This window comes from Mycotypha africana (genome assembly GCF_025528875.1).
Source record: "Mycotypha africana strain NRRL 2978 chromosome Unknown BDF20scaffold_9, whole genome shotgun sequence".
NCBI lineage: Eukaryota > Fungi > Mucoromycota > Mucoromycetes > Mucorales > Mycotyphaceae > Mycotypha > Mycotypha africana.
Window position 1 is genome coordinate 1,605,034 of NW_026515733.1, and position 22,541 is coordinate 1,627,574.

Below are 22,541 nucleotides of genomic sequence, written 5' to 3' on the forward strand. Positions count from 1 at the left end.
AAAGAAAGTGTGAATAAAAAAGGAAAAAAGGAAGGGCAAAATTGTAAATTTATGGGAAAAAAAAAAGGGTGTTTTGAATTATTGCCCAACGCGGTGGCTTGTAAATGCAACCTAAGAAATGCTTTCATTTTTGTCAAAAGAGGGTTTGGGCTCATTTTCATGCATTTTCCCTCCGCTCCGGTCGACTATCATTTTTCTTTCAAAGAGTCCACCTAATGCATAATGTCTGAACTCTCAAGTCAGTTGAATCTGTTCCAGTCAAAAGTGTCCGAAGAAATTGGTCATTATCAAGCTGAATATGACCGTTGGCTGAATTACAAACGCGATTATGAAGCTCTTGAGCGTCAACTCTCCACTTTACCGGACACTGTATCTAAACAGGCCATGATACCCATGGGCCCTTTAGCCTTTATGCCCGGTAAAATTATTCACACCAATGAAATTTTAGTCCTCTTGGGAGATAAGTATTACGCAGAAAGAACGGCCAAACAAGCCATGGAAATAGTAGGACGTCGAAAAGAAGTGGTAGAGGAGAGCCTAAGACTAGTGAAAGCTCAGTTAAACAGTGCAGAAACAAAGAAAGCATCCGTATTAGATAGTCTACAGCACACACAATACAATGAGGAAGGATTACCGATTATGGATATTAGAGAAGAACTGCCACCAACCACGCCAACCAAGGGAAATGAAGGCGGCAAAAACAAAGGCAAGATGGCTCAAGAGTACTCTCCCTCAACAACAACCACAGCAGAGAGTGACTTACCAGAATCAGTGTTGCGCGCAAGAAGAATGATGAAAGAAGCCGACGAAAAGATCAAACAACAGAAAGGAGTCGACAATGAGAATAAAGCTCTCTTTGAACTTTTAAGCGAATTAGAAGCAGAGGAAGAGGAACAAGAAGCTGCAGGCATCCATAATATAATAGAAAAACCGCCTATTTATACCAAATTCATGAATGCAGATAAAGAAGACGATCGACCAGCCGGGAGTAAGAAACGAGATTCCCGCTTCGGGTCCGATGATAGCGATGAGGAGGAGGACGATGACGAGGAGGACGAACGCTATGATACAGAGATTGCAGACAATCTGTTTGATAAATTCACTGACGATCCATTGGAAGGTGTCGTGGACCAAGAAGATTTTACAACCTACGAGGATAATCATTCGGATGAAAGAGAAGAAGAGGAGGAGGAAGCAGAGACCATCGAAACAATGACGTCCTCTGTGAAGGAATTGTACATCGAACCTAAAGAACCAAAAAGAGATACTGCAAAAGTGATGGAAAAAGGGTTCAATGATGCAGATGATAGTGACAATGAGAGAAGCACACCAAGACTAATAACCAAGATGAAGAAGAAGAAGGAGAAGAAGAGAGTGACGTTTGCTGATTCTGTTCAACCTACACAAGGAGAACTCGAAAACGCAGAAGAAAGGAAGAAGACGATCAAATCTCCGGCTGACATATTCAAGGTGATTCGTAAATCCCAGAATAGCACCTCTACAGAAGAGGATGATGGTGATGATTATTTGAAAAACATAGATACAGATGAAGCAGCACAAAGCAACGATGTAGATATCAATGAGCTTATCCAAGCTGCTCGTGAAAGCGCAAAGGAAGCTCTCTACAGACCCGCAGATGGATCTGACGTTTTGATTCCTATGGTCAAGGAGCGCTTTTCAGAACCAGCAGAATCATCCGAATCATTAAAAGCCTCATCTGACAAGAAGGAGAAGAAGAATAGTAAATTAGACAATAAAATCATGAAGGGCGCCGTCATGGAACATGACATTGCACCTGTTGACCCGGAAGAAGTGGAAGAAGATATGGATTTACGAGAAATTACCGCTAGTTATCAGCAGAAAAGACTAAATATGCTGGCAGCAACAGGCAGCCTCTCGTTTGAACCGAAACCTGAGTTTGAAGTGTTTGACGAAGAGTTGCCTTTACCTAAAAAAGAAGAAGAGAAAGAAGAAGATATACCTGAAGTCAAGCCCAAGAAGAAGATATCCAGGTTCAAAGCTGCAAGATTGGGTATGCGAATGGATGATAACACTATGTAAGAGTGAAAGAAGTCTCTATGATTCTCATTATTTATTATTAAAAGGTCTAATTGAATGCTTGGGAATATGAGCCTATTATTGTCTTTTCCAATCATGTATTGTATATGTGTGTGTCTGTGTGTTCTTGAATTTATTGTTGACTATTTTTTGCGGCTTCTTTTTGAATGTGTTGCCACACAACCTTTCGTTCCTTTTCCTTTTCCTCATGCTCGTATCTAATGAAGGGCGATGAAAGAAAAGTAAATACTGTAGTTTCTACAGACGCTGAATCAGTTTCCATTCCATTTACACTTACTTTTTTTCGTTATTGTATTGATATGTACATTGTTCAAATAAGGAGGGATCCATGCCCATGAATGTTCTCAAGGCAGAATACACTAGATTATGAATTGTCCTAGGATTATGCGGGTATGAGTCATCTATAAAAGGATATGCATATCACTTGCCCGTATATAGCAAATGCTCACCTGTTCCAATGTTCTTTTGAGTGTTCATATAATGGTTCAAACATCATTGGCATTATCACTTGCGCGTTCTCATGTACAAGACTCATGATGAACTCATTATTAAAGATATAGAGAGCCCGCTCTGCTACTTGAAAATGAGAACTTGCTATACACTGCGCGATCTTGTGAAAAACGGGCACCATGATTTTAGGGAATTGGATATTGTCTGTGATATCGAGGATCTCTTCTATTTCATTCAGAAACATGACTTCCTTTATACTATTTACTTTTGGCCAGTAGCGCAGGATACCATCCACAACCTAAGAGGAAAGCATTTCCTTTTCTGTTGAGTTCTGGGAAGGATATGAAGATTGTGAGTTATCAATGAACCTTACCGTTTTCGTAAGTGTTGGATCTTTTTCCAAGAACTGCACGACACAATAAGCTAACTGAGGATGGTATGTCGTTATGGGCCTTGGCTTGTGTAAAGGCAACAACACTCTTGTCAAAAACGCCTTGTGTTCTTCTTTTAAAGGCAAGGCAAATCCGTTAATGATACTCCCTAAAATCTCCAACAATTCTGCAATGCCATTGAACCTTTCCGTCTCATAAATAAACTGCAAAAAGATGTGGTTGATGGATTTCCGAATAAAAGCTCGCAAATGGAGAAATTTGCCGTACAATCGATGAAGCGTAGTTTTCAGGAAATCACGTTCACGGGGATCTTCACTGTCAAATAACTCTAAAAGCTGAAGAATGAATCTCTGGTCGATATACTTCTTGGCTTCCTGTACGTTAAAATCGGGTGATTCGACGCATCTTAAAAAAAATTCATAGATAAGTTGAAGATGGGGCCAGGCCGCCTCTAGTGTAGGTTCATCATCTTCAGGATCATAGCCTTCTTCTCTGTATATAGGTGGGGGTATCGTACGAAATAAATTTTTAGAAAACTGGTTATAAAAAAGAACATGAGGGTGAGTGACATGACATAATGCGACTATTCCTAGTCAAAGACATGAAAATCGTTACCATCATGACAACATCTGGATAAATGGCATCTGTAATAGCTCCTTTTGTTGTGGCTACATACTCCAACATATCCACCAGTGCTTTTTCTTTAAGGTTCCTTTGTTCTATCATTGTTGTCTTAGCATCACTATGACCAGTACTAGTAGTAGCAGTAGAAGGTTGAGCAAAATCAAATATCATTTGACACTGGTTCAACTTTTTCAGAAATAAGTCAGTGCGTTTGTTAGCGGGGACTTCACTAAACTTGGGCAATGGTTCTAGTACCATTGGTTCGTTAGTACTACCACTACTCATGCTTGACAACCTGTCAAGATCATTGCTAGAATGAAATCGAGAAAATGACTTTTGTCTTCGAGGACCTTTGCCAACGGGTGTCATGTCAATGGCAGCTCCTTTGATCCAGGACATAGCGCTTTGACTGGTGTTTCCTGAGGCATTGCTATTAGTGGCTGGATTCGAAGATCTTTGTGCCATCGAAGGTGACTGCACTACTGCCGTGTTGGCGTTGTTGGACGATGTTGATGATGGTGATAATGTCGTTGTCGTCTTTGCTTTTGTCAAGCTTAAAGGCTTGGAACATGAATTGGATGAAAACGAAGAGACAGGGGCTGTGCTTGATAAAAATGATTGCTTTGAACCACCAGAAGTCTTTTTCTACAGTTGTTTTTTTTTTTGGAAGAAAAAGTTAGAATAAAAAGAGTGTATTTTATGGATGCGCAAATAGGCTCACATTTTTATTTGAATTTGGCGCGTTATTTTTGGTACTTGATACTGTTGTCGTAGTATTGGATGGTGATGAAGATGACGTACTCGATGAAGGTAGGATATTTTGTAATGAAGCTCGTGATAGAATGGATGATCTACTAATGTTATTTGTATTGTTGCTGCTGCCATTTTGTTGCTGTTGTTGATTATGTCCGCTTGAATTTGACTTGTTCGATTTACTGCTGCTTGAACTACTACTATTACTACTGTTTAACGATAAGCTGGAATGGAATTTAGTGTTGCCTTTTTTGCTCAAGTGTGTGCTGCTGTTGCTAGACGTAGAACTTGAATTGTCAACATTGTTGTTGTTGTTGTTGTTGGTGCTGTTGTTGGCATTCAATTTCGACGATTCTTGTGATGAGGATCTATTTCTTGAAAACTATATTCATTAAAAAAAATGGATAAAAGTTAGGTGATACACGTCAACTGAAAATAGAAATAAGGATCATCGAAAAGAATACAAAGCGGTGATACTCTACTGCAACTTTAATTCCTTTGATCATTGACCGTTAAATATTGATTGATTGATTGATGAGCTGTATTTCCAATGGAAGTATACAGAGAGGAACGGTGCGTGTGTGTGTTCGTGCGTATGTGTGAGCGACTGGAAAAAGAAGGATAAAACTGGCTACTACTGCTTCGTTTTTCTACTTTTTCTTCTTCTTCTTTTTCTTATTTAACGCGATAATTTCTGTTTGCTTTGTTTGCTTTATTACAGGCTTGTATTTTTACGCAATAAAAGTATTAACAGTGAACAAAAATAAAGTCAAGAATAAACGGAAAGTAAAAAAAAAAAAAGAAGGGAAATGCAAATAAGAAAGTTTAATGCATGCTTTTTTTCCAAATACTGTTGCTGCTATTGTTGCTGCTGCTGCTTTATTAATGAAGCACTGAAAAACGATTGTCAACCACAACCTACAAGTTTGGCATACCTCGAAATCAGCTGACAAGTGTACATCTATTTTGCTCTCATGCTATCAAACACATTTTTTATATTGCATAGGTTACTTTTAGAAGTCATACTTATCAATTTGAAATGAGATGCTTGCCTAAAAACAAGTCATGCTTATGTCAATTCGAATCCCCCGTCCGAAATGCTTCATGTTGATACGGGGATTTAAAATGTAGACTGAAAAGTTCAGAAGTTTTGATCGCTTAGAAGAAATGGTAACTGCCACGCAAATAGATGTTTCCTTGAAAACAATTGTTTTTTGAAAATGATGTTAGTGATAATAAGGTATCACCTGCCAAGCAAATAGATGTTTCATTAAAAACGATAAGGATGAAAGAAAGAGATCTGATGTGGGGTGTCTGCAGTAAGTAGCGGGACGAACATCTCAAACCACCACCGCTAACCGCAATAAGAAAATTAAAAGCCCTCTCCTCTATTTCTACTTTGAAACGGTTCCTGGGCTGCTTCTGCTGCTGGTATCCAACATTTGAGGAACTCAGCAGCTTTATCAAGAGCGATAGGCTCAGTCTTATATCATTTCTGCGTTCAAATATTGAGGGGAGAAAAGCTGTGGGGGGGGGGGCATATGAGCAAAAAGTAAATAGCAGCAGTATTGTCCGTGCCAGCCATTAATTCTGAATTGGTTACTTGCTATCATATGCTCTCTCTTTGACGCAAAAAAAGGTCATGCCTTCTGCTCCAAACGTTTTTCCTTTCCAGGGAAGAGAAAACATTGAAAATTTTTTTAGGCCTCTTTCTTTCTTTTTTTGTCTAATTTTTCGTCAAACCTTCCCCTTCTTCCTTCTTATTTCTATTTCACAGAAGCAATTTCATGAGAAGCTAATGATTTTCAAAAAACTGCTATTCACCGCTACAAAACGAAAAAGTCAAGACTCTACCGGTCGACCCCACACCAACAAAATCAATTTTGATCCGGTCTCTGTAGCTATTCTTTCTCGTCATTTTTCTCCTTTGCCTTCTAGAATCAAATCACCCACCGATTTATTGGACGTAATAGGATATCCGCAACTATCGCCGCATCCACCTCAAGATCAATTACGCCATTCTTCATCACCTTCGCTATTACTGAATGCTACCAAGAATGATATCACTACAACGGGTGTATTAGAATCTGCAACAACAACAACAACTCCCGCTACTGCTACTGCTACTGCTACTGTTACCAATGCTACTGCTACCCCTCTTTTGCGGCATAAAAGGAATAAAACTCAGCCTTCTACTTTTAGTACTCTTCGGATAACCAATGGTGACAGCATGTCGCTAACTGAAGAACGTGACGAAGGAACTGATAAATTCGATAGGCATAATGAAAATATGCTACTAGAAACAACGAGAGAAGACAAAACACTTATCGGAAGAAGCGATAGCCACAGTTATGTTGTAGTTAAAGGTAAATTTCAAAGTATCTTCTCTGGAACTATTTGTATTACTGAGATTGATTGTATAGATCCAATAACAGATATCAATATGGAATTGTACAAGCTATATTGTAAACTGCTTGAAATTGAAGATGAACGAGAAGTGTGGAATCAAAAATTGGATCAACATATGGAAGAATTGAGAAGTCTACTACGAGCACATCAGCTTGAAATGGACGAATTAAAGCGACAAAATTCTTTCAAATCGGCGACGACGGATAGCGCGAGCACCAGCGGCACCACTCATAGCTCATCAGATGAAATGATATATCAAACATCTAGCATTCTCCCGCCCTGTAGTTGCAAGCAGGCTTCATCACTTGAACGAGTGTCTTTGTCTTCTTTATCAGCATCAGAACAACCGTCGAGGAGTAGCATCTTCACAGCAACGAGTAATAAGAAAAAGAAGAAAAAAAAAGGTAGAGGTCGATGGTCGGTAGTAACACCGCAAAACGGCGATTTTTGCCACTACTATCAATACTACGGTAATGAGGGAGATAAGAATTGTGTTACTGATAGTAACGGGTACTATTACTATTGCGACGATGACTGCCTTCATAATAATAGCCAAACAGCATATTACAACTCTATCTCGAATGTCGGTAGTGCTAGAAGAAAAATATACTCTTATCCTTACGTTATGTATCCATCGCTAGCAATCTAGTCTCCCAGGATTGCAACCGTATTTTTGTTAACCCAGCCGCGTAGTTTATTCCATGTTGTAGCTGTTATGCCCGGGAGATCATTTAAAGGGATAAGAAATAGAGATGCGCCACTCCGAAAGCTTATGTAATCCATCTGAAACCTTTATTTTTGATTAACAGAGACAGTGCCACCACATTTCATGTTGATGAGCACCCAGACATGGCATGAAATAAAAAAAGTCAAAAATAGGACAGGCATATATGTCTATAGAAAAGTCCATTGAATCTATTGGAATAATATTGGAGTCCTAAAGTGTTTGAACATCAATCATTACTTTTGATGATTCAAGCTGCTCAAAAAACCAAATAGCTTCGAAGGTCTTTGGCATGTGTTCAACATCTATGCTTTTAAACAATGTTTAATGGTTAGAAAAGTTAATTTCCCAAATATCTGGAGCGTCTCTTATTTCTCAGTTCGAATCTTCAAAACGAACCTTCTATCAGATCAATTTCATGATCACTGCACAGACTGTGCGACCTCTTTCCCGTTTTTTTTTTTTTACAATTGGAAAAAGCGGAAAGAACACCATAACAACTGTTTTGTTTGAAACCACCATCTGTTCAGCCTGCAAAAGGAATTTGAAGGATTGACCTTTTCCACGAAAAAGAAAAAAAAGTCAGTTTCTCTATTAGGCGATTCTTGTGGATTACATAAGGAAAGCACTCGCGGAACACTGTCGGTTGTTGAATTAAATAAAGCTGAAGCGCAAACGGATGAAAGCTTTCAAGTATAAAGCAAAGCCCTAAAACTTCCCCTACAGCTTTTTCCTTTTTTTTCCTTTTTTTTTTTTTTTTTGTCAATCTTTACAAAAGTTAAGTTATCTCAACAGATGTCTCAAAAGGCTGTTCTTGTTACTGGTGGTGCTGGTTATATCGGTAAAGTAGTTATGACAAAGTATCTATTTCTTTGTGTTGATCGAGTCATTGGTTTGTTTGCTAACCTAAATATATCGGTGCGTTTTTCTTTGGTATCTACTCATTCTAGGCTCTCATACTGTCATTGAATTATTAGAAGCTGGTCGTGAAGTCGTCGTTTACGACAACCTCACTAACGCTTCATACGAAGCCGTTCGTCGTATTGAAAAGATCACTGGTAAAAAGCCCATTTTCTATAAGGCTGACATTCTTGATAAGAAGGCCCTTTTGGAAGTTTTCAGCCGCCACTCTATCGGATCTGTCATTCACTTTGCAGGTCTCAAAGCTGTTGGTGAATCCACACAAATTCCTCTTGATTATTATTATAACAACATCACCGGTACCATCATCTTATTACAAGCTATGAAGGAAGCAAATGTTAAGAACATTGTTTTCTCATCCTCTGCTACTGTTTATGGTGAACCTCCTATCATTCCTATTCCCGAAACTTGTCCTACTGTAAGTAAACGCTTTATGCTTTTTAATAAGTTGTGTGTAATTTTTGTGTATATATGCATATACCGCATGTGTATTCATTTTTCCGTTCCTGTTGTTGATTACTTTGCGAACTAAAAACAAATAGGATGCTAAGAGTCCCTATGGTCGTACCAAGCTCTTTGTTGAACATGTCATTCGTGATCTTTGCACAGCTGAAAAGGATTGGAATGCTGCTTTACTCCGTTACTTCAACCCTGCCGGTGCTCATCCTTCTGGTATTTTGGGTGAGAACCCCACTGGTATCCCTAATAATTTGATGCCCTACTTTGCTCAAGTTGCTATTGGTAAGCGTGAATGTTTATCTGTTTTTGGTAATGATTACCCTACTCGTGATGGTACTTGTATCAGGTAAGCTGGTCGCCCACTGTTTTTGAAGAAATACACTTTGAAAACGCTTCATTCGAAGAACTATATACTCATTCTCATATTGATATGAACAATAACAGAGACTACATTCATGTTGTTGATTTGGCTCAAGGTCATTTGGCCGCTTTGAAGAAGCTTGAAGAAAAGCCTGGATGCGTTGAATATAATTTGGGTACAGGTATCGGTTCTACCGTTTTGGAAATGGTCAAGGCTTTCAATAAGGCTGTTGGTCGTGAATTACCTTATAAAATTACTGATCGCCGTCCTGGTGATGTACCTAACCTCACTGCTGATCCTACCAAAGCCAACAAAGAATTAGGTTGGAAGGTCAAATTCACCTTGGATGAAGCCTGTGCTTCTTTGTGGAAATGGCAAAGCGAAAACCCAGATGGCCTTGAAGGTTATCCTTCTGAAGCTCCTGCTGAATGTGTCCTCGATTATCTCCATTAAGTGTTGCTCTCTAATTCATTTGCTAGTTTTTGTTCCATGTACTCATTAGACTTTCCGATTATCTCTTATATATGTATATCATTCTTCCCTTTTTCTATTTATACAACAACTAACGTTCATCATAACTGCATTTATTATCAATAATCATAATTTATTATAGGAAATATTATTCTTCTATCTACACCCGAATTTTTCAATTGAATAATTGATGCGATATCAAGAACCAACTAAGTGACACATGAACATATCGATGGGCTAAAGCTTCTTTTTGAAACAAAGCTACAGTATGCTTGTATTCAACTCTTCTTTCAAAACACTGCAGCACTGCATCCACTAATTCAAAATTATTTACTAACAACCTTTATAATATACCAACTACAACCTATCATTAACAGCTTGCCACTTGCTCAGCCTATTCGAAAAATGAAATAAGTAAATGAATGCTATCTTTATTATAGTGACAATTGTTACTTCTTGGTATTAAGCTCATTCTATTTGGTTCGATTGGATTGAAAAAGAATGTTCTACTTATCCCTTGTCGTTTGTTTCGCCGCAGCAGTTGATGTGTAATTCGTGATTTATATGAAGAGCTGTACCTTCCCAAAATTCGATCGAGTATAATTATTTATAACCGATAACGCATACAAATGTAGAACAAAACATACATTGCTACAATCGACTATTAAAACAGATTGACTAACTGATTTGCGGATGAAAATATTACAAGTACGGCTGTGATCTGTCAAATTACAGATTTTATTGTTGGCCTGTTCTGTTATCTGCATTAAAATTGTTAAATTTAAAGACCGAACAGCGATTTCTCTTTTTTTCTAAGGTTTCCAGCAAGTGAGAACTCTCTACTTTTCCTTCTATTCAAGTCAACAATGTCACATCACCCTCATTCAGCGTTACAGATATATCAATTTCTCTACACCTTGCATCAAAATACACCATCAAAAGAAATATTTGACTCTATTTTGCTCGATTTGAAAACACCGCGCTTCGAGCCTGTTTCTGTTCTTGCTGATCGATGGCGACCCATTTTCCAAACAGAGATGCCTAGTCTATTAGATCAATTTGAACAATTGTTAGCGAGTGCAGCGCAATCGCCAGCTTACGATTCTTTGCTTATGTCTGTTTCCGACCATTATCCATTAGTCTATCGAGTTTCCTGCTTTTTAGAAAACGATCTGCAACTGGAGTTGTTTGTTCGTTGCCTGTGTTTGGATCTTTCGACACCTGTCCATCACGAGGAGATAAAAGAAACCATTATTCAGTTTCTTACAGAGCTCCCATCAGATATAAGAGAATATGTAGAGGAAATATTGATTGAAGATGACCATCACTATTTGAGCAGAAATGATACAGTGACGATGATGATGAATCGACGGAAAACTGCAGATGCTTCTTCATTTGATGGGTTTTTGGATATGGATAAAGTCTACGAGGTGATAGACGATGAATATACTTTCGATATGTTTATGGCGATTCTGCAATCGAACATGTCTGATGGTGCGCCGTGGTCGCAGACGTGTCAAGAGATTTATCAATTGGTGGCGGAGAAAGGCATTTGGGAACGATTGGCGCCTTTGTTACAGCAAGTCTATATCAAATCAGGTATTAGCAGGTGCAGAGTACTTTAATAATGGATAACAGGAAATATTGATACTGAATAAATTCGAGATAGATACTCAAGATTATGCGTCTTACGAGGATTATGTTCAACAAAATTTCTTGGATGATGGAGGACAACAGTATTTAGATGATGAAATCAAGCGTGCTCAAGTCGAACACATGATGAGCAAATTGACCATGTAATCATATACCCTTGAAGTTCCATTATTCTACTGTTGAACGGATCTTTATACGGACGAAAGCAATTTCGCGATCCGAGGTGTTTAACAATGAGAAGCTCAATAAACCGGGAGCGAAGAATAGTATCACGTCAACTGGAGCTTCGCTAGGCTGCAACACCAATAGTTACTAGTAAGCTCTTACAAAGTTTAACAATAGTAATAACAATTGCAATGAAACAACAGCTTTGGTGCGATTTGTAAAATAGGGATAACTCATGCGCAAAATTCTTATAGTAAAAAGATTTTCTTACAAAAAAAAAAAAAAAAAAAAAAAATAAGCTTTGTAAGCGGTACTAGCTGTATAGTGATTCACAACATGTTAATAATAAATGTATATAATTTGTTACAACTCACTCATAAATAAATTATTTTAAAGTTCTTGCATCACTGATGGCTGTTATTTGATTATTAGTTGACTTGAATGATGGGAGGCATTCGCTTAAGGAGAATCGCAAATCAGGCAACGCACCTTTCATAATAGTACACTTTCCAGTGAAATATACCAGTTTATGGTTGTATGCAAAACACTTTATTGAAAAGCAATAGAACAACATCAATGCACTGGTTTTTGGTTTTTGGTTTTAACAAACTCACTATGGCAATATATTATGCTCATGCAATATTTATAGAGATGCTGCTACCAGCCGAAGGAGCATGCGGTAGTTGTACAGTGATTGCTTGCGGTTTTTTTGAAGTTTGTTTATTGAAGACAGTAAGGACAACTTGCTCCAAGAATTGCGTTGGATCTGCCACTGTCATTGTGTAGGAACTCTCCTTTCCTTTCTTTTTATTTCGAGTGAAATACAGTAAAATAGGCTGATTAGTCGTTACACTCAAATCCCATGGCGTCTCAATAGATCCTGCTGTCCAAAATGCTAAAGCAACTGTTTCATCCCGCGGATTATATGCACCACGCACTTTGCCGTGCTCTCCATCTTCTTGATGTACAAATTGAACTAGTTTATCCGGGCTTTGCAGTATTTTATCCTTGGTATTAATTTGAGCAATATAAACAAGTGGCGCAGTGTTCTCCTTGTGTTCTTCAACTTGTTGCGTGGTTGGGTGCTCAAGGGTAGCAGTGAATATTTTCTGAGTAGCTGTACCGTTCGAAATACCTATAGCTGACCAATCATTTTGATTATGGCTGTTTGCATTAACCTTTAAAACAATTCCTCGTGAGGCGCTATCATCACTTCCATGATAATTAACGTTATTGAGAATAGTATATAGAATGCGGTTATGCCAAAGGTCGACATTCATCTGCTTCTTGCTTTCAAAGTCAGTAATTAGTGTTTGATAGTCTGCACCATCATTCGCTGCAATCACTTTCTTTCCATTGACATAAACATCACTCTTCAAGTTGGATTGATCCAATGTTGTTATAATAGGTTCCTTTCCCTGTTTGTTGTGCCTAATGATAGGTCCAATCTGTACGGCGTAAAAACCCGAGAAAAAGTAATACGTCTTTTCCCATTCCAAACTTCCCGTCAAGGGATTCATATAATGCATCACTGCCATACCGCCCTCACGTGAGTAACCCTCCTGATTACTATTGGCAGGAGTAACAGAACCCACAAATGAAGTATTTCCATAAAATTGGGTGATATTGCAACCTAATGGTGTTGCACCATAATCTACTGTTGTTCCTGGAACAAGATTCCAATCCCACGCTGCGAATATGTCCGAATACTCGTTACCATCAATGTATGTGAAGATCGAGCCATCGCTTAGGTGGAACCCATACGAATTTTGGTTGTTGTTGCATTCTGAATTAGAAGTACGTCTAGAAAAGGATTTGAGCGTGGTAACATATTTTGAGTCCCGATGTACGAGATAATCTGATGCAAAAAAGCTGCGAGTTCCGGTAATTTCTCCTTGGCCAGTTTTTTGAGTCTTGAGGTTCTCCAAGCGGTCTAAAGTAGGTTGGAGTTTGGATGCTTCTGGCCAGTCTTTTGTAGCGAGACGTATACGCGTCAAATTGAGAGCGACGCCACCGCTCGCTTGCTTATCTGTAGCAGCGAAGGAAACCATACGACCAATGACGCTGTATTCCCATAATAAAGTTGCATTATCAGATCTAGCTGTATGGTTTGCGACAATCATCCATTCCGTTCCATTAATCATTGTCACAAATGCTGCTCGAGAATTAGGTGGCGGTGCATAGGCAGTATTGGCAGTTTGGATGTAAGCAACTACTACTGAATTGATAAAGTCTTTGCCATAGTTGCCGGTGTATAGTTGAGAGAAATGCTGCAGATAAGAACCGTCAATCTTAACACCATCTACACCAACGCCAGGTGTGATCAATGTCTGATTATAAAAATGATTCAAGGCGTCTTTTACGAGTGTTTCATTGTCTGTTACAAGACCGAAGTTTAATACTGATGTAGCTGAATCCAACATATTAGCGCCAGTCATTGGACCAATTCCATCAAGCACAGTATCAATTCGACTATAAACACGTTGCAATATCAAGGTGCAATTGCCGCGTTGTGTTTCAGTCAGTTTAGCTTTTAATAGCACGCAAGTATTGGATATGAGCTTTGGCATCAATATCATCTACTGAATTTATGTAGTAGCAGGGTTATAAAATTGGCGAGCGAAAATATAGCCCTGCATTTCTATTTACCTGCCCAAACCAATTCGTGTTCCAAAATCCAGGAGTTCCACATGGGCATTCGCCATTGGGTTGACCGCCTTGGTCTAAGCATGCATCAGGTGTATAGTTATTGTCAAACCAGTAATCCATAGCCTTCTGAATATAAGGTATTAAATGGCTGTTTTCTTCCATATTGGCGCGGTACTGACTCGCCATTGTTACTATAAATAGAGTAAACAACCAATATGAGTAAATCTTGATGTGCTTGAGGGGCTTATTTTTCAAAGTTTATATATTGCTACCTACCTACTCGAACAAAGTGTTGCTGGGCTGGCCAATTTGCTCTTCTTGCTGGACAGCCGCTTGTATAATCCACATCACTCCAAGTGCCCGTTTCATTAGAGTATAGAGTCAACCTGTGGAATCCATCTGTATCAGCTCTGCGATTTATTCCTGATTTACATAGCAAGTTTAATCTTCCTTTTTACCATTTGGGAATCTGTTCGAAGTTGCTACTATAGTCTTGAATGATAAAGTCAGTTTTTCTTTCATACAGTGTCTGAAGCTCTTGTAGAGAGGCTTTTATAATGGATATAGTTGTTGAACAGAAGATTATAGTCAAGTAACGAAACTTCATAAGTGCGGTTCTAGGAATAATAATAACAATTTGGAGAAAATTATAGATACATAAAAAGAAAACCAGAAGAAAAGAAAAGAAAAAGGTTATTTTCCTGTGCTGATGAGCAACAGGAGAAATCTTGAATAAGGGGTAGAAAGAGTTACTCATTGACTTTACGGAATCAACTTTGAACGGTCAGACTGTTTGTGCGAATTAATTGCATGAAATCAGATAAACAAATCCGCACTCAAATTTCAGTTTGTGTTCAATAACATTTTTAGTTCATCCATTCGCTCAATACCGCACTCCATTTTCATTTGCTGGATCGATGCGATTCATTCTAGTTTTCTTGGTCTGCGATAGAGCATCAATTTAACCACTCAAATATTGAATGCATTAGTTTTGTCTTTTCTTGCAATCATCACTTCATGGTCTTCTTCATTGTTAAGCTTGGAAGCTAAGACGCAGTTGGCGACCGATTTGACCACGATACTATCCGTAATATACAAAAAGAGGTAGACCGAAGGAGTCAGGTACTTCAAACCATTGATGGGGTCATGCTGAAATTATGAATTTCAAAGTCTCAAATATGTGATATTGTGACTCATTGAGATAAAGGTTCATAGCTTATTGTGGTTTTTTCCTTTCTCAACGTCCCGTTACGATTCTAAATTCATCTCACTGTCTCATAAATGTATGCAGTTTACTCGTGTATGCCCGTAAATTGCGCCACATTTTTCATAGTGATCAACTTTTGTACCCGCTTCGTATTATTCTAACCTTATTTCTCTCAAAAATAAAAACGTAGAGTTTTGAGGTTCTCATCCAACTTTTTTCTTACCGCGTTGACTCAAAGATGCTCTTTTATTTTATCATTTCACTCTTCATCAAAAAGAAACTAATGACTTCACAAATTGTAGTAAATGTCATTGCAGGAGTGTTAAGTTCCAATCGTCGGCCCATAACTTCATTGTAAGGCCGATTTTGATGTGTTTGACCGTCCCTTAGACGCGTACATCCAAACGGCTTTCTTCACATGGCCAAAAAGACGAACCAAATATAACTTATTTTGTTCAGAGCGATATATGCTTACCTAACCTCACATGTAGTTCTGTGTTTCCGGATTGAAGAAACGCAACAATGAGCTTCACCTTCTAACCGTCGCAAAGACGCGATTTCTGCGTTGGAGACTTTTAAGTGCTCGTAGGCCAGCAAAGTGCTTTGTGTATCTGGGCTTTACTTTTCCCCTGTATCCGCTCCCACACTACAACATCATTGTCAGTTTCCCTCCATCAACCTCTCCTTGAAAAAGTTACAAAGCTAATTAGACATTTTTATGAGTCATTTCTCATCCAAGAAAACTATTATAGAAAACCTCCTAAAAGTTACCTCTCGCACGATTCGTCTATAACATCTTTTACAATAAAGTAGCTCCGAAGACATACTCTGTAAAATTCTGTTTCCTCACCAAGGATACCCATTAACACAAACATGACGAGTATTGGCTACTATATTGATTTCAGGCCCCCTCAGTCTGTTATATTGAATTGCAAAAAAATAATCAATGAAGTACTTCTTATGTTTTCTTAGATTTGTATACTTGCCATATTAATTTTTAACTTATTGTAGGTTCTTGAATAAGAGTAATCTGCTAATACTTAGAAATAGCATAGTGGTTATCACTCTTTTCAAAGTGTCTGATGCGAAAAAAGAGAAAAATAGTTTACCTTGCTGGCTGGTCGTTTGTAAATGCTTGGTCGCCATGCCTAAAGTGCAAATAATGTATGGTATGAAGGGATCTAATGGACATCAACTCTAACGAAAGTTGCAGCAGGATATTTTGTAAGCAAATATTTAAAGCTAATGTTCTTGAATACGACAGCTATCCATCCTCAGTTATACGCGAAGGTGGTAGAATAAGTCACTTGTAACTCTCCTCCAACCGCAAAATGATATTTTCTGCTTGCCATTTGTGTTATTTGTCAGTTTCGTAAGTGCAAGTAAAGCATATACATGTATGAATCGAATATGCTTGCTATAATATCCAAGAGCAACGAGAAAGGTAAATAATATGTACGTATTCTTTAAATTCTATTCAACGTGATCAACATTTTGCGGTGACATAGCGTGTAATCTGTTTGTAGACATGATTATTGATTTTACATTTATTATCAGTTTTGAACCAATTTGGATTATGTAAAATAGCGGTATCCACAACTTGCAAATACTTATATTATCACTCATTACTCTCGCATAGATTTCATAATGCGTATCAGTTTCTTTGTCTCTACATTACATATATTATACCGAGTTTAGTTTACATTATTTTTAAAATGCTGTACGCACTTTATAAGCCATAATATTTATACATTGGCAATGGCCATATTATACAATTAGAATCGTTTTCTTTGGACATGTTACTGCATCTTAAACCATCTGTGGTTCCTGTGGTAAAAGATAAACAATGCCATAACTGGCACCTGCGGCAATAGCACCTATCAGTAGGGTTTGAATGGCACCACTCACCGCACTATTAGGGTTGACCAGTCTACTCTTAATAAAACCAAAAACGAGCAAAGTCAAAGATGTGATAGCCACGGATATGTAAAGTGCGAATGTCGCATCATCAATGAAACAATAAGGAAGCAAAGGAATCAGACCACCGAGAAAATAAGATGAGCCGATAGTTAAAGCAGAAATCTATATACTCTTCGTAAGTTCAATTCATATCCATGTCCTCTATTGTAGACTTTATATTTACCCAGCTTCTACGAGGATCTGGCATTTCTAAATTCAACTCAAATTTCATCATAAAATCTACCCATTTTTCCGGATCACGTTTAAGCTTTTCAATAAGTGGTTGAATCGTCTCCCTGTCGAGTCCATAAGGTTCCAAAATCTCAACAATCTCTTCTTCTTCATCTTCTGGGCACTCTATTACTTCTCTTTCTTCTCTGTGGCGCTCTGTTTTGTAGTGGTCTATTTCTGATCGGGCAGCCAAGTATCCACCTAAACCCATTGAAATAGCTCCACTACACATGTGGAAACACGGACATAACATGGGTAAAGGATTCGTTTCTTTTAAGTCCTATGGTTGTAATGATTGATATCATTTTTACGTTGTGGTTTACCTGACGAGTTCTATTTATAACCAATGGCGCTCCAATAAATAAGTGACTGTAGCTGTTTGATCACAGAATAAAATCATGGGCTTACCTGCTGCACCACCATAGATAACAATTTTCGAACTGCCAAGCGAAGAAAGACCGGCAGCCAAAGCAAATGGAACTGTCAATCCGTCTACGCGCAGTGACATTCAAAATCCATGAACAAAAATTTGCTTTTAAAATGCAATCCGGTTGTTTCGTATGCAGCTGTCTTGGTGGGGTAAAAAATACCTGATAGTCCAATGATAGTGTCTCTGACGATCTCGGCCGATTCAAAATGTCGCTCCAAGTGTTGGTAAGGGGCATATTCATGAGAACGTCTTCTACGAAGCTTATTAAGTAAGGAAGCCATTTTTAAAAAAGATAGAGAAGCTATAAAGAAGAGTATAACAGAGAAAAAAAGAAAATGAAACCTTTTTCTTCTATCATTGTGAAGTATTGAACTCTAAGCTGTTGCATGGAGCACAGGAAAAAATTGATCTCCTCAGTTCCTCTTGTATCATGATGGGCGGGGTTTTTCGCATATTCCTAACCGGATTTACGCGCCGCTTCTTCTGCATAATCCAGATTTGCCTCTTATTGAAAGGGAAAACCTTTTCAACTTGCTAAATGTTTATATTCGGTGGATATCATCGACTACTTACCAAAAGACCTATTCTGATTCAAAGCCTAACAACCGGTAATAAGCAGCATATGACATTCCATACGAAGTCGCGAAGATAACAGTCTAAAATTGATCTTGAATAGCTATTCTATTTGGCGCAGGTACTTGAAACGGAGAGGAAAATAATAATAAAAGTTCTCAGTCGCCACACATACTCATCTCTCAATGATCGTTCTTTAGGCGATGTCATTGCCCAACAATTGGTTGAACAGCAAGGTTGGAGGAAGCATGACCACTTTCGCACTCTTAGAATGGGCATTTTTGGTGGTATATTTGCTGGCCCAGTGTTAAGTAATTGGTACCGTTTTGTAGAGAACAAAGTAAATATCAACCAACCTTTCCAACGGTTAGCCACGAAGGTAGCTTTAGATCAATTTGTATTTGCTCCTTTTTTCATAGCAGGTAAATTTATAGAAAGTTTCCAGTACACTAACCACTTCGTGGAATTGGTCATACTGAAATCAAAATTTCGTGATCAGCCTTCTTTACAACACAAGGCCTGTTTGAAGGTAGACAAATACAAGAAATAAATACAAAGTTATCAGATGGTTATACAACGGCTCTTATCGGCAATTACAAGGTAAAACGCTGTATTTATTAAAATAATAGGATGCATCGTATGCTAATCGATTGTATGGAAATGTTATATAAAATGTTGTGTTATGCTGGTGTAAAATAACAGATTTGGCCCGCCGTTCAATTCATCAACTTTTACCTTACACCATTGAACTACAGATTAATGGTAACTAATTTTGTAGCATTGGGTTGGAATGCATATCTTTCTACTGTTAATCAAAGAACAATATCGATAACCACAAAAAAAGTAACTGGGTAATAATTATCGTCCGTTTGTTGTTGCTGTTGCTGGCATTTCGGCGATTCCTGTACCATTGATTTCAGGCACGCCAATTTTAATATCCTTATACTTTACGATACCTCTTGTCTTAACCTAATTTTATCCGAATAAAATGAGTGATCTATAATTTTTCAACGCCTGCAATTTTGATAGAATTCACATATTTTACCTTTCCACCCAACAGACCAACAACATATCCACTGGGTGCAGATAAACCCTTCAAGGCCAGATCAGCTGTACTTGTGTCGACTAGTCGTTTGAATCTGTCCTCACACATAGGACATGTATATTTTGCCTCTTCTTCATCACACAGCACTTGGTATCTTTCTGGTGTTAAAGACTCATCGCAACGTGTGTGAACCCAGTGATCACAATTATCACAAGCGACCATCTCGTTATCTTCATCTTCATTATTTTCCTCTTCAGAATACGTTTTGAGGCATGCAGGACAAAACCTATCGTCATTGAAATGAAGGATACATTTAGGACAATAAGTTGCGAGGTAGACCGGGTATTTGTAACGGTCACTCTTGGGTGCAACTGCATGTGTATATTGTGATTCTTCTCCCATGCCATGTTCATTACAACTATGACAATTGGCACATAAGGAGCAAAGCCATGATCCCTCTGGTACTTTTTCGACTGGAGGTGAGCAGCTATGTAAATGTGGAAAAGATGAGTCAGCTTTTATGCAGGAATACAACACTAGTATTACGCTGTTATTATTACTTTACCAGCCAGTATGCCATCCTCTATCACAACCATCACAAATCATCAATGTAGATTCATCTCCTGCACTCTTGCAGACGCAGCAGATCTTACATTCCGGACACAACCAAGGATAAGATTCTACAGCTGCTAATTGTCGTGGTGTAGTCAGGTTGGCACATATAGGGTGGTACTTCCGTGTACATTTTGAGCATTTCACGACTGTAAAATCATCAGTAATATGTTCTTCCTCTGATTTAAATTGTTCTTCTGGTGCTTTTAATTGATGACATTCCGCACACTTGTTGTCAGAATAAACAATTTTCTAATGATAAAGAAATAAGTGTCATAAACAAAAACAAGGACAGAGCTTATGTGCAAAAAAAAAAAACTTACCGGTGGTGGACCTTTTGCAAAATCGGACATTTGCTTAGCAGGAGCATGTAAAGGGCATGGTTCTCCAGGCCGGTTCACTAATCGAGTGCAGAATTGATCTGGTCCTACTTGAATACCACATACAAGTGATTGCTGCTGTTGCTGGATCAATCAAAGGAAAGTAATCAGTATTTCTTAATTCCTTAGTCTGATGGAGTTTAACAAAGTGAGTGTCCCCGAATTTTCCTTACATTAGACGGTATTCTTTGCGGAGGAGGAGGCTGTTGCATCATCATTTGTGGAGGAGTGGGTACATGTTGAGGCAGTTGTTGAGGTGAAATGGATGTAAAATTTTGAGGTCGAGTCATAGATAGCTGCGCTGGTGGCGGTGTTGGTTGTGATAATGCTTGTCGTTGGGGATCGGCAAATTGATTAACAGCTTGGTATACGAGCCCTAGATAATGTTGCTGTGCCGTTAACGATTGCGCTGTATCCAATAAATGGCCTGGATCAGGCACTTTGGGTGCTGGAAAATTAAAACGAGTTTGATGTCTGATTTTGATTGAGAAAGGGAGAAAAGTTAATAATAAAGACTCTCACTGAACTAATAGAAACATGGTTAAGTTCGAACAATCACAAAAACACATACACTGCAAAGTTCGCTTGGAATTGGCCTTCCATTAACGATAGCGGATAATAATCGTCTTTATCTTGTATCGTTTTATATGGTGTTTTTTCTTTTACAATTTCCTTCACTCGTTCTTTATCAATATCGTCTGGTAACTCTTTCAATAGTTTCTCCATATCCAAGTCTAGTAAATTCTTGCCAAATCCGCGATAAAGAGGTATCTTATAATCATTGCGTTTTTTTTTGAACTCAATATCATCCACTTGCCCTTTTGTGAATTCAAAATGACAAGCTGTTGTCTGGAATGATGAGGGTAACTGATTTACATTGGTATGAATATCATAAAAAACTGGTTTTTCAGATCGACGTTCGTGTAATTGCGCATTAAAACTTCTTGCTGCCAAAGCAGCATGATGCATCCAAGTTTCCTGATTCAAAGGCGCATTGGAAGCGTACCCTTCTGATTTGGCTGATTTATTGATCAATGATTTCCGTGAGCCATCGTTCTGTCCTGAGTCTGTATCCTCGTCATAAACCGATGCTGCTGATGAAGATAATAAATTATTCCTACGACCACTCCTGCTGTCACTTTCTGCCGCATCGTGTACTGATGCGGGCGTTGATGAAAATTGATCGTCTTGCATTGCATTTTCATAATAATCATCTCTGAAACGTTTACCGCGTTTCACTACTCTATATCCAAAACGTTTGAATACAGAACGAGCTGTGACAACTGCTACATCTCTATGTTTGAAATGATGCACTAACAATCCCATGTCTACTAATACTTTCTTTTCATCTTCTGTAATACGCACACGCTTTAAAGTGGGATTTTTCTGAAAAAATAGGTAACTATCGCGGAAGCCTAGCAGTTTTGTGGGATCCATTGCTAACATTAGTACTTGGTCACCTTGACTAGGCAAAGTGAAAGTAGGTACTTTGAATTCTCGGCCTGCGAATGTAAGGTAACGAAAAATATGAAAGCATAAGCATATGCTAAAGCGGTGTATAATATTCCGACTGTCAATCGACGCCTTACCATCTAACAAGTTGCCATTGCTGTCAATTTTCGTTTCTCCTTGTTCATCTATGTCTGATGCGGCATCATCTGCTGTTTCTATTTTTAAAGCGGTAGGGCTTGCATCGCGTTTACGTTTTGCGTCGGTATCATCTAGAGAGCTCGCAAGCGAAGGAGGCCGTCCTCTCTTTCTCACTGGGCGTGTAGATGTTATTGTTTCCGCATCCGGGGTATTTGTTAATCGTTGAGTTGATCTTTCTGATTTTCGGGTAGTAACCGGTGGTGGTGTCGAAGAAGCCGTTGCTGAAGCTGGAGGTCTACCTCGTTTGCGTTTAACGACTAGACGTACAGAATGGCAAGAAAATAATACTAATACAATTAGAGATTGTGAAACAATTTTTAAGACATATGTGTGTGATCTAACCT

The 22,541-nt window shown here is 38.4% G+C and overlaps 10 protein-coding genes across 10 annotated transcripts; 5 read left to right on the forward strand and 5 right to left on the reverse strand.

The window, feature by feature from the left end:
* The first annotated feature begins 7 nt into the window (after nucleotides 1-7).
* BDF20DRAFT_716322 (uncharacterized protein) lies at nucleotides 8-2,143 on the forward strand. Its single transcript, XM_053076106.1, has one exon. It carries the CDS (start codon nucleotides 223-225, stop codon nucleotides 2,059-2,061), a length of 1,839 nt encoding a protein of 612 aa, XP_052933799.1. The 5' UTR covers nucleotides 8-222; the 3' UTR covers nucleotides 2,062-2,143.
* A 209-nt stretch (nucleotides 2,144-2,352) lies between these two features.
* BDF20DRAFT_825389 (protein phosphatase 2A regulatory B subunit) lies at nucleotides 2,353-3,914 on the reverse strand (the record flags this gene model as incomplete). The annotated part of the gene is made up of 4 exons (XM_053077971.1): nucleotides 2,353-2,455; nucleotides 2,529-2,827; nucleotides 2,903-3,457; nucleotides 3,537-3,914. 4 exons carry the CDS (start codon nucleotides 3,912-3,914, stop codon nucleotides 2,353-2,355), a joined length of 1,335 nt encoding a protein of 444 aa, XP_052933800.1.
* Nucleotides 3,915-5,631: 1,717 nt separating this feature from the next.
* Nucleotides 5,632-7,609, forward strand: BDF20DRAFT_716565 (uncharacterized protein). Its single transcript, XM_053076107.1, has one exon. The coding sequence runs from the start codon at nucleotides 5,941-5,943 to the stop codon at nucleotides 7,354-7,356; it is 1,416 nt and encodes a 471-aa protein (XP_052933801.1). The 5' UTR covers nucleotides 5,632-5,940; the 3' UTR covers nucleotides 7,357-7,609.
* Nucleotides 7,610-8,226: 617 nt separating this feature from the next.
* Nucleotides 8,227-9,625, forward strand: BDF20DRAFT_915771 (UDP-glucose 4-epimerase; the record flags this gene model as incomplete). Its single annotated transcript, XM_053084365.1, has 4 exons — nucleotides 8,227-8,272; nucleotides 8,382-8,770; nucleotides 8,895-9,157; nucleotides 9,256-9,625. 4 exons carry the CDS (start codon nucleotides 8,227-8,229, stop codon nucleotides 9,623-9,625), a joined length of 1,068 nt encoding a protein of 355 aa, XP_052933802.1.
* Nucleotides 9,626-10,509: 884 nt separating this feature from the next.
* On the forward strand, nucleotides 10,510-11,443 carry BDF20DRAFT_907501 (uncharacterized protein; the record flags this gene model as incomplete). The annotated part of the gene is made up of 2 exons (XM_053083390.1): nucleotides 10,510-11,242; nucleotides 11,313-11,443. The coding sequence occupies 2 exons, from the start codon at nucleotides 10,510-10,512 to the stop codon at nucleotides 11,441-11,443; spliced, it is 864 nt and encodes a 287-aa protein (XP_052933803.1).
* A 650-nt stretch (nucleotides 11,444-12,093) lies between these two features.
* BDF20DRAFT_915773 (chondroitin AC/alginate lyase) lies at nucleotides 12,094-14,717 on the reverse strand (the record flags this gene model as incomplete). Its single annotated transcript, XM_053084366.1, has 4 exons — nucleotides 12,094-14,040; nucleotides 14,111-14,301; nucleotides 14,387-14,496; nucleotides 14,569-14,717. 4 exons carry the CDS (start codon nucleotides 14,715-14,717, stop codon nucleotides 12,094-12,096), a joined length of 2,397 nt encoding a protein of 798 aa, XP_052933804.1.
* A 362-nt stretch (nucleotides 14,718-15,079) lies between these two features.
* On the reverse strand, nucleotides 15,080-16,192 carry BDF20DRAFT_838304 (uncharacterized protein; the record flags this gene model as incomplete). Its single annotated transcript, XM_053079145.1, has 4 exons — nucleotides 15,080-15,259; nucleotides 15,606-15,729; nucleotides 15,793-15,933; nucleotides 16,089-16,192. 4 exons carry the CDS (start codon nucleotides 16,190-16,192, stop codon nucleotides 15,080-15,082), a joined length of 549 nt encoding a protein of 182 aa, XP_052933805.1.
* A 934-nt stretch (nucleotides 16,193-17,126) lies between these two features.
* BDF20DRAFT_824711 (Ccc1 family) lies at nucleotides 17,127-18,218 on the reverse strand (the record flags this gene model as incomplete). Its single annotated transcript, XM_053077918.1, has 5 exons — nucleotides 17,127-17,399; nucleotides 17,461-17,731; nucleotides 17,831-17,840; nucleotides 17,916-17,999; nucleotides 18,098-18,218. 5 exons carry the CDS (start codon nucleotides 18,216-18,218, stop codon nucleotides 17,127-17,129), a joined length of 759 nt encoding a protein of 252 aa, XP_052933806.1.
* Nucleotides 18,219-18,475: 257 nt separating this feature from the next.
* On the forward strand, nucleotides 18,476-19,365 carry BDF20DRAFT_907503 (sym-1; the record flags this gene model as incomplete). The annotated part of the gene is made up of 5 exons (XM_053083391.1): nucleotides 18,476-18,545; nucleotides 18,614-18,631; nucleotides 18,711-18,932; nucleotides 19,010-19,110; nucleotides 19,213-19,365. The coding sequence occupies 5 exons, from the start codon at nucleotides 18,476-18,478 to the stop codon at nucleotides 19,363-19,365; spliced, it is 564 nt and encodes a 187-aa protein (XP_052933807.1).
* Nucleotides 19,366-19,368: 3 nt separating this feature from the next.
* Nucleotides 19,369-21,984, reverse strand: BDF20DRAFT_907504 (chromatin remodelling complex Rsc7/Swp82 subunit-domain-containing protein; the record flags this gene model as incomplete). The annotated part of the gene is made up of 6 exons (XM_053083392.1): nucleotides 19,369-19,479; nucleotides 19,556-20,042; nucleotides 20,121-20,419; nucleotides 20,491-20,631; nucleotides 20,721-21,021; nucleotides 21,119-21,984. The coding sequence occupies 6 exons, from the start codon at nucleotides 21,982-21,984 to the stop codon at nucleotides 19,369-19,371; spliced, it is 2,205 nt and encodes a 734-aa protein (XP_052933808.1).
* Nucleotides 21,985-22,541: the final 557 nt, after the last annotated feature.

What these genes read in the sequence shown, in the direction of transcription:
- BDF20DRAFT_716322 (XM_053076106.1), top strand. Translation starts at nt 223, where the DNA reads ATGTCTGAACTCTCAAGTCAGTTGAATCTGTTCCAGTCAAAAGTGTCC.
- BDF20DRAFT_716565 (XM_053076107.1), top strand. Translation starts at nt 5,941, where the DNA reads ATGCCTTCTGCTCCAAACGTTTTTCCTTTCCAGGGAAGAGAAAACATT.